The 19209-nt window shown below is 38.6% G+C and overlaps 1 protein-coding gene across 1 annotated transcript in view; it reads left to right on the top strand.

Annotated features, from left to right (window-relative positions):
• Positions 1-19209, top strand: part of TRPM6 (transient receptor potential cation channel subfamily M member 6) — a gene marked incomplete at its 5' end in the record, with an annotated part of 70681 nt that overhangs the window by 34310 nt on the left and 17162 nt on the right. The window contains 11 exons of the mRNA XM_027793554.2: positions 726-854; positions 2948-3199; positions 4155-4329; positions 5944-6058; positions 7581-7780; positions 10168-10300; positions 12061-13199; positions 13914-14026; positions 14946-15072; positions 15974-16071; positions 18372-18430. Coding sequence (XP_027649355.1) covers positions 726-854; positions 2948-3199; positions 4155-4329; positions 5944-6058; positions 7581-7780; positions 10168-10300; positions 12061-13199; positions 13914-14026; positions 14946-15072; positions 15974-16071; positions 18372-18430 — 2540 coding nt within the window. The remainder of the gene's footprint in view (positions 1-725; positions 855-2947; positions 3200-4154; positions 4330-5943; positions 6059-7580; positions 7781-10167; positions 10301-12060; positions 13200-13913; positions 14027-14945; positions 15073-15973; positions 16072-18371; positions 18431-19209) is intronic.

Below are 19209 nucleotides of genomic sequence, written 5' to 3'. Positions count from 1 at the left end.
CTTTCTTTAAGAACTGTTTCTGAAGGAGTGAATATTAATCTATAGAAGATAATTTACTATAGAGAAATGTGAATTTATTAAACAAATTTTGGTAACTAGCTCTGTGTCAGTAGAGTTTAGGATGTTTAATATCAAGCTGTGTGTTGGCTCAGACCACCATGTACATAAACTGTTACTCCTTCAGCAGGGTATGGTTGACTGCTTTATAGGTTGTTAATCTATTATCTCAGATACAATTACAGCATGTTCTGTTATCTTTTAAATATGTGCTTTCGACATTGTTCTTCCTGTGTTTTGGAATGTACTGATTAACTAGGTTACCAAGTTAATGAGCTTAACTGGTTAACCAGATACATGTAGCTCTGAGGATGGTTACTTGCTCCTACAAAAGGTTAGAATGAAAGCATAGCACTGCCCTTACGTTTAAGTAACAGTGTGCAGATAAAATAGTCTGTCTTATGTATGTGTTTAGGGCCTAGGTGAACATGCACTGCAATAATTCATCTTCTGCTCCCATTTTTTCAGCACTAAAGCATCCATTTCCAAATGATGTTTAAGCATATTCCCATAAAAAGTGCTTTGGAGAACCGGAGGAAAGATTGTGGGCTTAAAAATCTGACAGTGCTCAGTAGTTTGCATATAGTCAGGCTAATCATTGTTAATATGTTTGCAGAAATTTGTTCAGGATTTTTGTGCGTACGGATTATGTATCCTGTGTTTTGTAGATGGCATACATGGCGTTTCTAATGCTCTTCACTTACACTGTGTTGGTGAAGATGGAACCAAGACCGAGTGTGCAAGAGTGGCTTGTTATCATTTATATTTTCAGCACTGCTATTGAGAAAGTCAGGGAGGTAAGCTTTTCCATTCAAACTTCTCATCTATAGGGGATATATTATAAACCAGAGAATACCATAAACAGAAGAATGCCAAATCCTGCATTCTTTTTATAAAGAATTTAGCAGAGGAAAGAATTGTACAGGGCGTTTATTTCTGAGAGGTCTTTTATATGAAGACCAGTGCTTGGGCTTTGAAAATGCATCTTAAAGTTTGTCCTTAAATCTCTATTTTTTCTATGTAAAGCCAGTGGTAATGACACTTGAGAGTGATTGTGCTGAACTGAGATCTGGAGCCCTCATGTAGGCACCTGTTTCTTAATTTTTTTTTGGTGGATGATTTGATTTCTTATAACAAATATAGAATTTGCCTGTTTACTTTGAGTGTGGACACTGTAATCAATAAATAGATGTTGTGTATAGAATAATCTGTGGCTTTCTGTCAGATCTAAGTGACCCTCTATAAACAAAGCTGGGGAGAAAACCACCATCAACTTTTATTGCTGGATTCATTGAGCATGGAAAAATGATATTCCAATCAAGATTAATTGCTGTTATTTGCAATTGATTAGAGCTAAGCTTCTGAACACAGCTTGCATTCTGAACCTGAGGTTGGGGACAAATGAAACTGTGTATTTCCCAAATTATTGTATCTGATTGGACATATCTTCACTGTAGAATTGGCACATAGTAAGCAATGGTAGTGTGAATTGTCTTTTATTTGAAGTGCTGTACTTTTAGAGGAATAAAACTGCAGCAAAGTTCTGAGTGAAGGATGCTGTTACAACAGCTCACTCAGAAGACTGCAACATCAGTACGAGAGATGTGAGAGTTTTCAAGGGGCAGCAGGAATGCTGGGAATATACCAAAGCTTGGATAAACATAAAAGTTCTGTGGTTGTGTGAGATAAAATTGAAAAAATCTACACAAGGATTGTCTGAGAAAAAAATTGTGAAATAGCAAGCACTTTAATCATGGTTGTGCAGTAGCATTGTTTTGATGGTGGGACTGTAGAAACATCAGCTCTTCTTTCTAGCACTAATGTTCATTGGAGACTTTGAAATTCATGTCTTCTACTTGATTTTTCTTTGTCCATGTACTAGTTCTGCTGTCAAAGACTTTGTAGGACGCTGTGTCTTACATGTGCAGCTAATTAACTGCTGAGGACCTTGTTACATATAACTGCAAACCTCTATTTCTCTAGATTGTATCAACTAATTGTTAAAGCCTTGGGCCCTGATCCTGCAACTGGTTCCCCATGTGAGTTAGTCTGGCTCAATTGAGTAGGATTACTTGTTTACATTAACGTGTTCATATGTGTAAACTCTTGCAGGATCAGGGCATAACATTTCAAAATCTCTCCTTTGCTTGGTACTTATCAGTGTGATCTTACATAGCGCTGACTTGCAATGTGCAAAGGTTTTATTTATGGCCTCCCAAAGCTTCCACTTCAGACATTTGTTCAGTGAAGCTTAAAATCCCTTTGGGGCACCTCACAGTTGGAGGAGTGAACATTTCATTCTTTACCTTGCTAGTTGCCTGTGCTCCTTTTTTTAGCATGTCCTTGGTGGAATACAAGGATCTTTATATTTTCAGTCTGAAATAAAAGACATTAGTTATTTTCCCATCAGCAAGGTTAGGTTGGTACTTTCCATGACTTAGGGGCTTTTGAAAGGGCTGTTGCAGGTTGTGGCCATTCCTCTAGAAAATGCTTGTTAAATTATAATGATCTGTATGCATAACAGTTTTATACTGGCTGCTCTTTTCTGCTGAGGAAAATGCTCTGTGGTGAATGGGTTTAGGCTCAGAATACTTTTTTCCTTGGGAAGAGCTATCCTATTTGGTGTGGCATATTTGAGCAATATGACACTATAGAGTAAGCACAAACCTCAGTTAATGCTGAATGTCAATTTGCACTACATGAGCCTGGGGAAAAAAAAAAAGAAAAAGAAAAGAAAGAAAAAAAAGAAAGAAAAAGGGAAAAAAGTTACATGATATCATGAAAAAATTTGGATGGAAAAGGTTAAAGAATGATCTGTGATTGTAATGGAGTTCTGTTGGATTTCCACCCCCCCACCCCCCCCCCCACCCCCCCCCCCTATTCTACTCAGGTATTTATCTCAGAACCTGGAAAATTCCGCCAAAAAGTGAAGGTGTGGATTTATGAATACTGGAATTTTACTGATTCTGTAGCTATCATCCTGTTTATGATTGGTTTTGGCTTGCGCTGGTCCGATCCCCCTGTTCAAACTGCAGGGAGGCTACTTTACTGCTTGGATATAATATTTTGGTATACTCGGCTCCTTGATCTTTTTGCTGTGAATCAGCATGCTGGCCCATACCTGACAATGATTGGGAAAATGGTAAGTATCGTGCTCTGGGGCAATATTTTTGTCATTAAGGCATCTATTGAGGAATGTGTAAAGGTCAGAAGTGACAGAAAATAATGATGATCGAAGGAGAGGTCACCTAATAATTCATTGTGAACGTATTACCTGAAAATACCACATCTTTTTCTATTTGTGAGTTGACCATAATCAGATTTTAGTCCTCTGTAATTTATTCATTATTTGAATTTATTCACAAAAGCCATTTTTGCTTCATTCCTTAGAGAAGTGTTGCATTTGAGTGGAGTTTCTGATCCAGCTTGATAATAGGAGAAAGAAAAATCACTGTCTCTTGCAGACGGGCTCGCTACTATAGATAATTCCCCTAGCTCTTGGAAACTGTCTCATTATTATTTTACATTTTGATCCAATTAATTATATTCCATTTAAGCAGGCAAAATTTCTCCGAGATCAAAGTTAATTTTTTTTTTCTCTTTTGGTACAAGAACTGCTACTGAACTGCTGCCTAGTCTTGAGGGACATCTGCAGATTCCCACTGTGATTTCCCTTGGTTATTGGGAGCTGTCTTATTAATACTTTTATATTCTGTCTTGCATAGTAATTCTGATTCAGTGTTAGAAGGCAAAATAATTGTCACTGCTATTTCTTGCTGTTAGTTTGGAAGAAATACCGCTGAGGGAAAGGACCATCTCTGCATTTTTCAAATCTTGCTGAAGATCTTGAGAGGGACTTGAGAGACAAGTAGAACTTGTGGCCTTGTTAGTCCGGGGTAACTTTAATGTCTATAAAATACTTGGGTAGTCCAGGTCATAGAAATAAAATATCTGTATTTCCTCTAGCATATTAGATTATTAGCCCTGGTTTTATATTCTGCTTTGTAAAAGCAGTGATTGATAGTCTTCCCTGAAATGTATGTCTCCTTTACATATAGTTAACCCAGCTAATTCTTTCATGCCAACATGTCTTCCAGACAGCTAACATGTTCTACATTGTGGTCATGATGGCCATCATCCTCTTGAGCTTTGGAGTATCACGAAAGGCAATCCTTTCACCAGAGGAGCCTCCTTCCTGGACTCTGGCACGAGATATAGTATTTCAGCCCTACTGGATGATGTTTGGTGAGGTGTATGCTGGAGAAATAGATGGTAGGTAATTTTCACAATACAGCTCAACAGGTTAAATTTAATATGTGCAGAAACATGTCCACTTTGGGCTACTAGAGTTTTTACTACGTGTTGAGTCTATTCTTCCTCAAACATTTTTGATTCCAGTATATGTATGTCCTCAATGAGTAATACTGCACGAGTAAAGGTGAGAATATTAGCTTCTTTGTTAAAAATAAAGATTAAGCTTTAAAACCTTGAAATTTAGCTTTTCACATGAAGTAGATTGCAAAGCTCAGAGCAAAGCAGATAGGAACTAATACTAAGGTAGTTCATGGTCAGCGGGTCTGGCAGTGAAATGAATTTCCAGTTGGTCGAATCCAAAACTGATGATCTCTTGGAGAAAAGATTACAAAGTTGCCTTAAAGGAGGAAAGAATGAAGGGAAAACAGAAGAGGAAAAATAAGAAAGAAAAAATATTTTTCACCATACTAAGAGTTGCCAAGCATAATTCTTAAACACATAAACCAGTTGAACATGGGAAAAAGAGAATCAATGAATGTAAATAGGAAAAATGTTATATCTTGATTATGGCTTTGACATTGTCTTAGTAAGAGAGAAGAACCAGGCACTACAGGAGGTATCTCAGCATTATAGGTGGAAGGCACTCTTACGCAGCTAAGTGATGAGTACAACTAAACCAGTCCCTAAAATAGAGAAGTAGGTATGCAAATAGGTACAGATATTTGAGATACATAGTTCAACATAGACCTGATTCATTAAAATAATGTAAGATATTACATCCATTATTGCTGAGTCATGTGATGGCTAGGTATTTTGGTTATATACATCAAAATTCTTTTAATGAAAGCAAGCTCTGAAGTTTCACAGTTTAATCCATTTAATCACGTATTAATGCTAAACCTTTAGACATTTGATACTTCCCAAATACAGTTATGATTTCTCTAATGACTCATTATGCTGAGGTGTATGTCCTGAATTTAGGGCTACTGCCTTATAAATCTGTTTTAAAATTCCTCAAAGGTGTAAAATTTGATTAAAAATTATAAAGACTGAAAGGTATTTATTTTGACAATTTGAAAACATTAAGAAGGATCCCTTAATTTCTGTGATTTGTTACTTCATCTCACAAATACTCATAGCTTTATAACTTTTTCACATGAATTAATCTGGTCTTGCTGAAGCTCTAAAGGAATAACACTATGGTAGTGATAAAGCAGCCTTTGTGCTATATGCTTTCCACAGTGGAGTCAGTGAAAGCTTTGCCACTTGCTTTAAGGATCAAAGATTTGGATTTCAGTTTACTTTAGTATGTGCCATTTCCCAAATATATTTCAGCTGCATCAGTTTTGTTCTTAACAAAAAGTCAGGGTGACTGATGTAGGAACTGATACATATGAAATGGTGTCTACAGCTTCTGAATTGCAATGGAATCTATGGAGCATTAATATCATGAAGAGGTCTTAGGTCTCCTTTACGTGGAGGTAGACTTTTTACTTGAAAATTTAGTGATGTATCTCTGTGGAAGTAATGAGGACTATTCTGTTTCTTGCTGGGGCAAATGGGGAGCACGTTATTGCTGTACTATGCTCTGATTTCCATGCTAACCATGATCTATATGTCCTTCACTTTCAGTCTGTGAAGCCAATGAAGACTGTCCTCCTGGCTCCTTCCTCACGCCGTTCCTCCAAGCTGTGTACCTCTTTGTGCAGTACATCATCATGGTCAACTTGCTTATTGCTTTCTTTAAGTAGGTACCCAGGGTATGTTGCTGCAAAAGCAACTAATAGATGTTCTGACAACATTTCTGCAAAAGGCTTTCACCAGAAATGCCCCATCGGGGGTGTGTTGATGGTGATTGTTACCCCATATTCCATTATGGTCTGGTGAATAAAAAAAGAATGGTGGAAGCAAAAAGGTGGGAGGAAGGGGTTGTGAGAAGACGTCTATAAACTGTTTAGCCATTTAAACGTAATCTGACTCTGTGAAACTAAACAACTCCAGCTGGCAAACAAGTAACATTAATTCAGCTCTCAAGTAATTGGTCCTTTGTCCCTGAAAGTTGTATTTGTTGTGTTGAGAGCCTATATAATGTTCAGCATAGGGCAGCCCAGGATTCAAATAGGCAGATAAGTGGAGAAGGTATTCAAGAGAAGAGGATAATGACTTTGTAGGAGCCCGCTTTTCCTTGGAAATAATTTGAAAATTCCTGTTGTTTGGTGCAATTTGATATGTTTTAGTCTGAAATCTATCAAGTTCTGTAAAATACTAGTAAAGAGCAGTTTAATGCAAGTAGTTAATGTTTTCTTAGCATTCTAGTATTTCTTGGGAAGAAAAAGTCAGCTGTAGATTAAAAAAATTTCAAATGAAGAAATGTAGTGATTAATATTCAAGAAAACGGAATGATCAAAACTCATTCTATTCCCACTTCCAATTAGAAATCCCTTTCCTGAAATTGTGGCAAGGCATCATTTTTTTTTTTTAATACACAGCTGTGAAATTGTAATTTAAATTATTTCTAGATTTAAACCTTCAGCAATGATGATATGTTAAATCTTCTGCCTAGTGATTTGATTGTACCAGGAGTGGGAACCAAAATGGGTATGAGCATTGTATTTAATTTGCTCCCAGAAGCAAAGCTGATGTTTTTGTGATTATATACTGGTATAGTATGATGGTGCAACTGAAATTACAGTACCAGAAACCACAAAGTTGCTTTCCTGTACTTGGGTCTATAACAGTAGATTCGGGAAGTTATTCAGTGCAACAACAGTCACATTTAGTAACATCAGAGCTCCAAAGAGTACCCTGCAGAAGAATTGCTCATGTAATGCCTCTTGCAGCAAGTATTTTGTTTAGGAGGAGTGCACAGAACTGTTTTGTTAACAGTTAGACTGACTCCTACATTTAATCCAGTCCAAAGAGGCAGACAATGTTGAATTCTCAGTTAGGCTATGTATTAAAGTTTAAATAATCTGGCTGAGATTTCAAAGCCACTTCAGGGATGTATTTTGCCCAGTTCCCATTAATGTGAATGGGAATTGGATCTCCAAATCCGTTAGGCAGCTTTGAAGATCTCATTCTCAGTGCACTAGCTGCAGGCACATGCTGCTGCTTTGTTAAATGAGAGTTGCTAAGCTGATTTACCTCACTGGAGGGATGGGACTTTTCTTCAGTGTCATATTAGATCTGTAGACAAGCATCTTGTGCCATACTGGGAGTATTCCTCACAGGAGTGTTTTATACTGCCCCCCCTCCATCTCTCTTCTCAGTAATGTTTATTTCGATTTGAAATCCATATCAAACAAGCTCTGGAAGTACAACCGGTACCGCTACATTATGACCTACCATGAGAAGCCATGGCTACCTCCACCTTTCATCCTCCTGAGCCACATTGGACTTCTGATAAATCGCATCTTCCACCATCGGCCCCCAAATGAGCTGGATCAAGAGGAAGGCGACGTTGGACTAAGTAAGCTGGGGACCAAAAGAAACAGCTGATTAATGTTTTGCTAGCCTCCCATCACTTTGTAGCTCAGTTCCTCAAAAAAAAAAAAAAAAAAAAGATAGTCTCTGGGTGGGAGACTGTTTTTATTTGCAAAATTGAATTTAACCTGCCTGTCTGAGAACTCTTTTAGGAAAAAGTGACTAGGGGAACGCTTTGCTTTGTATTTGGCATTTAACCTGCCAGTCTGAGAACTCTTGTAGGAAAAAGTGACTAGGGGAACGCTTTGCTTTGTATTTGGCTTTTCCTGTGCTACATACTGTGCATCAGTCAAGACACATCACAACTCTGAGCTGAAATAAAGTGACAACAACTTATTCTGTAGGATTGAGTAGCCTTATTTTGAAAGAAAGTAAACAATACCTGAGGTATACATTTCTGTACATTTGGTCCTGAGAAGACCAACAATTCCATTTAAATTGTCCAGAGAAAGTAGCTGCAGAGCCCAAGGACAGAGGAGATCCAGTGATGGGAGGTGCAAAGAGGGAGAGGGCCTTCCATCTCCTCACTGCATCCTTCCCTTTGTGCACTGGTTCATCACTGTACCTTTACCCTACCTCCTTCACCCTTCCTAACCTGGACTTCTCCATCCTGGGGTTCTTCCTAACACCTCTTCAAGGCGATGCCAGTTCCGTATCTCTGTTGCCAGCTCCTGCAGCTCTGCTGTGAGCAGCCGTAGCCACTCTGGGAAGAGGACCACAAGATGTTGGGATGAGTACGAACACGCAGTAGTAGGGCTTGGTGGCTGGTGAGGTGAGGCAGGGAAATGGGGAAGAGGAGAGGCTGGTGACTATAACCTTGTCCGAAAAAAAATTTGGAAATGTTGATGCATGGTGTTATACAGCCTCATTATTTGTGATGTGATATATCCTTGATGCCTAATAACAGAAGTGAGCAGACCCTGCCTGAGTTACTCTTCACTTAGGATTTTCTCTGCTGAACATGAGTCCCTGAAGATATCTGGCATGCTCACAGGTGGTTACAGAGTTCAAAAATGGGCTTAACTAATCAATGCTGAGCTTCTTTACTGATGCTCCCAGGCTCAGCTCCTCCATCATGACTAGATGCATCAGCCTGCCTTTGAAGTATTACTGCTTACTTTACATGCATGCATAATATAAGTTCACTGACACAGCACAGAGGGCGTCTTACCTGTGAAGTGCATTAGGCACAAGAACTGAAACACTGCTTAGCACATCTAAGAGTCCTTGGATAGAAGAGGGCTCACACGTTGCCTACACTTCTCTCAGAAAGAGGTTTTTTTTTTCCTGCTTATATACCTTTGTGTCCCTTTTCTATATGCTTATGGGTTGCTTGATAAATTTCTTCTATAATTTTGATGTGGTTATAATTAACTGGCTTTAGCAATGAGGATCCAGTGCCACCCTGTGGAAAACTAATGAAAATACCAAAATACAGAGTAAAATCTTGGAGGCAAGAACACAGATATGGGTTAGGCGGTAAAAAAGACCCTAAGAGGTGATGAAGTCCGATTAGGAGTGAGAGGGGGACCCCAGGATACTGCAGAGGGCTTCCCTGCTGAGCCGTGTGTTGCATCCGAGTGCTACAACCTTGTAACAAACACTTCCGTGTCGCTTGGTGCAGATACCCCCCTAGCAAGTAGAGTGAGGACTCTGGTATGCAAAAAGGGAAAGAAAAAAAAGAGCTTGGAAGATGGAGAGTTTGGATCAGAGAAGCAGCTTTCCACTGTATGCATTTCTTCATACTGACTTAGAATCAATCTGTTCTCTCAGAAGTCTTGGTGTGAATAGCATCATGAGCAGCCCAAGCTGTGGAGTTTCAAACTTTTGAATGTGTTCTTTTTTGTCCAACAATCTTGCTTAATGTTTTGTACATATGAACATGTGAGACAATTAGGTGAAAAAAAGCTTTGTGGCTTTGAGTACCTGAAAGGACTATAATTACTATAGGTAACTAGCCCTAAATGAATGCCTGGACCAAAGTATAATGAAATCTTTGTTTTACATATCTATGTCTAAGTCTGGTGAGTGACACATGTATAACAAAATACAGGAAAAAGTTTGGAAGAAAATATGTCTTTATGAGCAGCCATTTGGGTATGTGTTTTTGAGGCTTTAAAAGGGAGTTCACTGGAATTTTTGTCAGTGTGATTTTGCTCTTTGTCTAAGGAAAGATAAAAAACTGTTTATATGTTTTTGGCGTGTTGGGTGTATATATACATAAGCCCACATTCATGAAGTTAGGTCTGATTCATTCTTGTCAAGGGTGGGGAAGGAAACTGGTTCTGAAAGATTTATTTTTTTCTCATGGATGCTTATAAACAATTGCATTCATCAGCATGCTTTGTACTGACTCCTGCCTCCTTTGTTCAGAGCTGTACCTGAGTGATGAGGAGTTAAAGAAGCTCCATGACTTTGAGGAACAGTGTGTGGAAAAATATTTTCATGAGAAGAATGAAAACTTGAGTTCCAGTGACAGTGAAAGGATCCGTCTGACAACAGAAAGGTGTGTTTTTCTGCAGATTTGTGCTTTTCATATATATTTGTCAGATAAAAAGTAATAATAATTTTGATAAACTAATGCTTTTGGAACAGGTTGTAGCCACTGTGAACATAAGGAGCAATAACATGTATAAGCATTGCTAATTTGATGGAAATGTATCTGTTGGAACTGCATGGCAGGCCTGGTTGGGAAGCCTTGCTGGCAGGATTGCATCCCCAGACGTGTGCAGGTGATTAAAAGGATACAGCAAGGTGTTGCTCAGTTTCACTTTTGCAAACCAGATAGCACCATGAAAATGTGCCAGAGTATGACATGCAATACACATTTTTATTTAAAGGCTTGGCAGTGCAGAAGTGCTGTGAGAGTATTGCTTCTGGTTGAGAGTAACTGCTGTTTACAGAAATAACCATATAACCATTTTAGCCTTTTCTGCAATGTAGTGTCTTGGTTTGCAAAATGGCAATACACAACTGTCAACAGGGTTTCAAAACTCTCAATATATGCCTAATTTAGCTTTCTTTTGAAATCAATGGCAAAACTGCCAGTAAGTTTAATGGGAAGAGTTAGAGAAAACGAGTACTATAAAAAGTCTTACTGAATGCCAACACTGATCTCATCTAATAAATTTGTTTTGCCAGGAGAAAGATAGCCTCTTAGTCTTTGCCTGTCCATACTCTTATTTTCTGCATACTAAAACAAAACACACAAGCAAAAATAATGTCCTCTGTAAAAGAAATAAGTAGCTTTGTTCAAAATCTGCAGAATCGATTATAGCAACAGGATTTCATTTAGCGGATAAATATAGATCTGGAAAGGATTTTTTTTTCTGAGTGCAAAGGTGAAACACACTTCACAGCACTGCATAACATTAATGCAAAGAATTTACATACTTTACATGAATAAAACATTTTATAACACTGGTCTTGGATTTTGTTCAGCTATTGATTAAATACCACATCCTTTAGTTGCTCAGTGACAGAGGAAAGGAGGAACTTTTGCTCGTTGCCTGCAGTTAGTCTATCATTGTCTTAGTGATAGAGTACCAGAAAGAGTATCTTCAGGGAACTTGAAGGTAATGATTTCATTAAAATCATATAATTCCAGGCCAAGAAGTTCTTGCGCTGTTCACTGGGGATTTGAAGACCATAAAAAAAGGCTTTGTTTTTTGGGCAGTTGAATTTTACCCAAAGATAACTGATGGCATCAGACATAGAGAATCTGTTCCCACAGGCCAGACAGGTTCTTGGGAAGACCCTTTTCACATCAGTATCCAGTGTTTGAGAAACACAAGAGCATCTGTAGGTTCGTGTGAGCCTTGTCCTTCTCATGATTGCACAAGAAATGTAGAAATGAAGGGTGACTGGCTGACAAGAACTGTACTTTACAGCATTTTACATTTTCAGCAATATCCAATGCAGGGTTTCCAAAGCTGCATCCTGCTGTCCGTGGTTTAGTAGTTCTATGGCAAGGAATGGACATTGGTAGGAAAATAACAGTTTTTGAAATAGATACTCCTTGAAAAAAAAGCCTGTGTCTTTAAAAGTCACTGGCTGTGGGCTAGTAATCTGAAGGACATGTAAGTCTGGATGTTTTTTGACAAATATAGGTATTTGTGGGAATGGAAGTCACCATTAGTAAAAAAATAAAGGGCTGTTTGAAACTCTGACTTTTTGAAATGTTTTAACAGCTTCCTTCATCATCGGGCAAACAGAAGTAAAGATCTGTGTTTTGGTATTTTAATTATATTTTCTTTTTCCACCTAGAGTGGAGGAGATGTTTCTGCAGCTTAAAGAAGTGCATGAGAAGGTATTTTATATCAAGGAGTCTTTTCTCTCCCTGGACAGCCAGTTAGGACATTTGCAAGACCTGTCTGCCTTGTCAGTGGACATCCTGAAAGTGCTTTCAGCTGTAGACACCTTGCAGGTGGAAGAAGCCTTACTGGCTGACACAAAACATCGAACCTGTAGGAAGCTGCCCCATAGCTGGAGCAATGCACTCTATTCCAAGACCTTGAGCAGCCTGGAGTGTCTGTATGACAAGAAATACCACTACTACAGCATGCCACCTTCCCTTTTACGGAGCTTAGTAAGGAGTCAGTGGCCATCCGAGTGCAAAGACCACATACTGAGGACCAAGAGTAACAAAATGGTAGAAGACAGCTCTCGAAAGATAGAGATAGAAAGTGACACGCTCACTTCGGGAGTATCCTCTGAGACCAAGTCAGCCACTAGATATGGACAATTTTTGCTGGTGCCCCCTGACCATCAGGGAGGGTCTCTTTCGGAGGATGTCACCTTAAATATGTCCTTTTTGAGCACTCCTACCAAGTACAAGGACGATGCGTTCAGAGATGTACTGCAAAGTAACATTATGGTGCAGCAAAATTTGCAGAGTGTCAGCCTTGTTGGAAAAGAGTCAGAAGATTATCAGTGGAACCAGAGAGACTTTGTTCCTCATGTGCCATCAGAAAAGACTAATGCCATAGAGACTGATCATCCTCTTGGTCTCCAGTCATCACTGTCTATTGGAGAGAGTGCAGCACCCTCCTGTGATGACAGGGAAGAAACTGAAGGTGGTTATGTGAACTGGGGATTCTCTGAAGGTGATGAAAAAGGGGTTTTCAGCTCACAAACAAAGAATGTGGCCCTGTGCATACATTCCACCTATAACAGTGACTGCAATTGCACGGGTAGTCCTCCCAGGCATGTCCAGATAAGAGAATCAAAGTCCTTTTCCTACAACTCCAACAGATCACCTCACAGCAGCATCATCTCTCAGAATAAGCTGAAGCGCAGCACCTCCTTCTGGATCAGCCCACTCTGGAGAAACTGGAGTTTCTGCAGGAGCAACAGCTTACAGTCCTCTAAGAAAGAGGAAAGAGGGAAAACCTTCAAGGCCATAGGTGGTAATTTTAAACCACTACACCTGCATAGTACTTTTTACTGGAGAGCCCAAGACATTATAAAAGTGTTTCCTTTGAATGGAGGAGTTATTAGCTGCAGCTAAGGATAATAGCAGGAAGCCCAGAGTTACTACTTCACTTTCTTTGTGCTGGGTCTTCATGCTGTAGAGAATTTCTGAAGTGTACCTGGTATGTAAACTGCAGCTCATCTGTGTGTCAACCACGCTGATTCTCCCCATCTCAGGGGATCCCTGTGGCTGTGGCTACACAGCTGGGGTTACAAAGGGACTGTGCTTGCTCCAGGAAAGTCTTCTGCTCTGGAGATGCAATGCAAGAGTTGCAGGAGCCAAAATAAATTGCACAATCCGTAAGAGATTCATTAACAGTATCTTACGGTAGATGGGTGCATGGAGAATGAAGAAACACTTGCCAGTTTAAAACTCTTCCTGTCCACCACCAAGTTTGCTTACCAACAGCTAAAATACAGCAAATTCCAGTTCTAAGTATGAATAGTGTAAGATGATGGATAACATTTGCTGTTTTATGTCTTATGATGGTGCACATCTTTGCACTGAACTTCCTGAGTATTAGCTTTGGCTGTCACAAGTCTTCTCAGCTTGCTTTGGAGATCTGCCAGCTCTCAGTCTTATCAGATCTTCTCTCAGTAAACAAAAGCTCTGCAGCTTAATGGTGTTTTTTGACTCTTTCCCACAGAGCCTTTAGGATCCAGTGAGCTACGCCACAGTGAGGCAACAAAAGCAAAACAACAGAACAGAGACAGAAAGTCTGGCAAAGGAAAGATGAATCAAAAACCCCTTCAGGTGCCGGTATGTGCAGATGTAAAAGAATCACATATCCCATAGCTGTCTTTTTCATTCATTAAGAGCAGTTCTGCAGTGTTGCTTAGTTGAAAATGTATACATTGAAAATGCTGCACACAAATTGGGGCACCTTTTTTGTGTGTCTGGCTTTGGTTTAATTTCCCTTTTGTTTGAACGTGTGGATTTCAGTTTTGAATGTGTTGAAGTCTATGGGCTTTGCAAGATAGTATACCAGGGGTGTTACTGAGTTTTCACAGAAAGGGATCAGTCCTTGCACTCTAGCTGGCAGGAGGACTTGGGGAGGCTTCATATGATCTAGGATAGACTGAAGGAGTGGTGAGCCATATCCAGGTGGTGTGCAACTGTGAACCAGCAAGCCAGGCCTTGTAATGTTGTCTCCTGCCTACAAAAGTCCCACAGACTTTTCTCTGAATCCATCATTTAGCACACTGCAGACAGCGAATTGATTGTGTCATATGTATAGGGCAAATTTCATAACTGTATGTGTGTATAAAAATCTATTCATAAAGTTATAAAGAGCTTCCTAGGATCTTTGTCATTGGAAGGAGTTTTCTCTGTTTAATGCAATGAAACTTTTAAGACTGATTTATTTACATAAGATGCTCAGGTCAGCAACAGATCTTAGACTTGAAGTTTGAGATCTGGTACCTCTGCAGGTATTCTGAGGGACTTCAAAATTTGTTTTAAAAAGCTGTAGTGCTAGATCTTTCATCAGTAGTGTTTACTAGACAACGTCTTCTCCAAGTTACAAGAAAAATGGGAAAATCTGTTTCCCAGCTGGGAGAGACTTCAGTCACTGGCATTTCAGTGATGCTCTGAAAGGCCATGTCATAGGCTGTTAGAGGAATTGCAGAGGTGCTAGTCATCGCATAAATCAAGTATTGTTTTTTCTATGTCTTTCCAGGTGATTAGAGTGGATGATTGTCCCCAGAACACCCAAGTGAGCTCAGAGCCCGCAGAGATCAACATCTGGGATGAGCAAGAGAAACACAGCAAGAACTGGCTCACTGTGTCTAACTTCAGGCAGCTAAGTATGTGATATTTTGGAGATGATGAAATTCAGAACAGCTTTTAAAAAGAAGCAGTAAATAAAAATTTTAAAATGCAGAGTATCATCCACCACTTTCACCTCATGCCATAATTTTTACAGAATTAGATTTAGGTTGCATCAGCACACAACTTGGTTGTTTGCTGTGTCATTGCAGAGGCAAAAGGGACTTAGGTTGGATGGAAGATCAGTTAATTCTTTCTGGGAGTGCTGCCTGTCTCACATGGAAGATAGTGGAATACTAATCCTCAGGAGTAAGTGGGAAGCAAGGAGGATGATATCTTTGTCTCCTTTCCTGAGATGTATTCTAAAATATCATCCTGGCTAATTGTAAAAATCGTGAATTTCTCAGGGCATTTACACTCACAGACAGTGCTGTGATACTGTATCTGCTGGCAGATCTTCTACATGCATTATTCATTACTCATTGCTCAGTAACACATCCACCAAAGGGAAGAAATGAATTCTGTATCATCTCTGTTGGAATGAAAAGGGAATGGCATTCTCACTCTTTTTAAATATTTCTCCAGCTCTTTCATTCTCAGAAATCCTTTGCATAGTTCGTCTTATCTTTTGGCTTTGCTGTGATGCGGCTCACTGGCTTCATCCTGTGAGGTGCTGCAAGAAGCACCACGGAATGCTGTGACTCAGCACAGCATGGTCTGAGGAGGGCTGCACTCTTCTGAAACCTGCTGACAGAGAACAAAACCAGTCCAGTCTAACCCTATGAAATTCTGTTACTGCTTTTATAGCCCATTATGCATTTGCTGGGGCAATATGGTATATAGGTGTTTATTTTATAGCACTGCATAGGTGTTTAGTTTGTAGCAGAAGAGCTGTTCATTTACACTCTGGAAATAACTGACACCTCCTCTTTTGGCTAGGTTTGGAACGTCTCAGTTACATGCACCAGAAAATGAAAAATCAAGACATCGGTAGACATACCATACCGTTCTGTGATTACCTGAGGCATCCTCGAGAGGTAAGACCTAAGATTACACATCCTAGTTCATAGCTCTGGCAGGACTCAGTCCAGGGTAGCTCTACTGACGTCCCTGGGCTTGCCACTATAGGTTCTTTGTCCTGAAATACCTCTTGAGAGAAGAGGAACTTTGTTGTCGGCTGGCACAGTGCATGTGTGCGAGTAAATGAATAATTTAACAGCTGTTAACACTCTTTAAGATTATTGAAGTAGGATATTAAATTATTGAATCACAGAGTGGTTCTGCATATGAAGAAGTTGATCAGAACAGATGCATGTGTTGACGTTTCATTAGGGAATGAGTGAGCACACAGTTTGGTCTTATACCTGTAGGCAGAATTGGTTAGTGAAGTAAATTTTAGAAAGTTAGCTACATAGCTCTTAATCTATCACACAGAGATAGTTATTTCTTACAAAGTGGAAGTTAAATAATGATAATAACTACAAAGCTTAGATTTCTTAACCACTGGCGTATAAACGCTGTATCTAATTATTTATCAAAATTAATTTACAGCTCCATAATGCAAAGGTCCTCTGCCTATGTAAATCAACATAGGCTCATTGTGACTTTGATGGAGCTAGACCAATTTATATTTCCTGAAGACTGGGGGCAGAAACCTGGATTACAGAAACTTCCATCTCATTTAAAAGCTAATGGAAGAAAGTGTATCTATCTTTCACTACATTGTGTAGGCGTATCTCAGAGGTATGAAAGGAAATTAACAAAGAATAAATTAAGAAAAGGAACTGTGAAATAATCCTTTCCTCTTCCTTTTTCAACAGCTCACTTCCTTGTTTGTTTTACTTATAGCACTCTTGTTTACTAAAATGGTCATCTTTAAATGGCTAGCTTATTTTTTACAATGAATGTGGTTTGTTTTTTTTAATAAGGAATAAAACCAAACTATATAGTTTCAGATCTACTGCTCTGAGTGCTGTAGAATTTGAATCCCAAATACCAGGGAAGAGAGCTTGAATCTAAATTTTAAAAGATGACATTTTTCTTAGGGATGGGGGGGGGGGGGAGTGGAAGAGAGAGAGAAGTAGAAGTAAATTACTGATTTTGTATTCTGTAAAACCTGATCTTGTATCTGTGAAACACAGGGTCAGACAACCAAAATAAATGTACAGTCAGGAAAACTGTGTGAAGGAATCAAATAATCTGGTGCTTCAAAACTCATATTAAGATGTCTTGGGTAAAACTCAAGGGTGGGATTTTTAAAGTTCTCAGAAAAATTCCACTGATTACAGCAGGATTGGAGTTAGGCTGAAACTAACCACTTCCAGAATTCAAATTATTTATTCTTTCAAGATAGAACCTCCAATACCTACTGAATAGCTATGGCCTCTCCTTAAGTCCTGTCTGGGTTATGCGAATATATATATATATATATATATGTATATATATATATATGAGATGTAGCAATGATGCTGCATCCAACTGTTCCAATTGAAGTATGATCTATTTTAAAGAAACACTTTTTTTCCTGAAGTGGTGCTTCTCAGATTTACCTACTGAACACCAGTGGTTCAGAAATCCCTTCTGATGGGTAGCAGGGAGCAAAGCAAGGTTGTATGTGGAAAGGTTTTGGTTTTGTTAAAGATTTTTTTCATCTGCCAAGCAAACTACAAGGCGAAAATATGAGTGAAATAAGAAACCAGTGAGTTAAGTTTCAGATAATATTCAAAGCTGAGTTTTTAAACTTTGTCATCTTTGAACTTTTTGGGCGGGCTCTACTTCTTTTGAGGATTAAAATCTGCCTGCCTACTATTCAGAAGAACAATCCCATTTCTGACTAGCACATTAGGAGGACCCAATTTTCCCTAATACTGCTGGGAGTTTAAAGACTGTTTGAGTGCTTCAACTGTAACACCTGGAAAATCTGTGATCTAGGTATCACTGGAAAGCTGCTCAGCGTGTTACCTTCTGTTACAGAGGTTTAGGGTGCATTTTATTTTCAACAACTGTAAAACCTATCCCTAAATTGGAATTTTCTAATATAAAGAGAGTTCTGTCCATATTAGAACACACTTTTGTGAGTGTATTGTGGTATAGGTGGATACCTGAGTATTTTATTTATATGTATGGGCACAGGATGAAAAACTGTAATTCGAGCGAATTAGTTCCATTTTAGTGTAGGTATGGCAATGCTGTGATTCACCTCCTTGTCAGTGTCATTATTCATGCTAACAATAAGCATATCAATATCTTTTCAAGATTGTACCTTTATGAGTTGTGTAGGATATATATGACAGGGATGTGCATATATTACTAGTAAAAGTATCTCTCTTCTTTGCAGGATGTGAGTAATAGCATATTTGGAGCCACCAACAAAAGTAATCTGAACAGGAACTCCTTGTATGTATTATTAGTATATTGAGATATTTATCACATGCTTTTAGAAAGAGACTTCTATGCTTTCTGCAAGTTTCCACTTCAGTTCTACAGTATACTTAGGATATGAAATTGGTGTGAAACAAAAAGTTAAGGCAATTCAGTCTGTTTAAGTTTCTTTAAATTAAGCCTTATCAATGATAAAGAAGATCCATTTAAATGAAGTGTGTAATTTTAGGTGGAATAGACACCCCTTTTTATTCTAACAGTAATCCAATTTTCTAATTAAATCACTAAGATCACCATAGCTTCTTTAACTAGCCATTATTCCAATCTAGTAAGCATGAAAAGTTGCATTTGCTTTTGCTGTGCAAATTGAATGTTTCCTTTTTTAATAATTAAAATGCTAGCAGCTTCTGAAAGCTTCTCTCATTGTCTGATTAATCTCTTTCATACTGAGTCTGCACTTTTACAAAATATTTAGCTTGGTTTTCTTGATGTTTTTCAATAGTTATTAAACTTAGATTGTATTTAGTGCAAGTATAGTGATTTCAAAAGTGTTTTCAATTTTATTGTGGATTTTTTTATTTTTTCCCCAGCTTGATTGATCATTATCTTAATAGTGGGGGTAATTTTTTCCACATGCAGCTTTGTCTGTATGTTCCTTTTCCTTTTCTGTCTTATTTTCATAAATTTATTTTGTATCTCTTTTACTTCATAACACTGTGGTTGTAATAGATAGAAGACACTAGAAAGCTGTCACATACTGTGTGCTTTCACCGTGGGAAGAGGAAAAAAAGATA

This window comes from Falco peregrinus, chromosome Z (assembly GCF_023634155.1).
Source record: "Falco peregrinus isolate bFalPer1 chromosome Z, bFalPer1.pri, whole genome shotgun sequence".
Taxonomy (NCBI): Eukaryota; Metazoa; Chordata; class Aves; order Falconiformes; family Falconidae; genus Falco; species Falco peregrinus.
The sequence above is the reverse complement of the archived record's forward strand: the minus strand, read 5'-3'. Positions and strand labels throughout refer to the sequence as shown.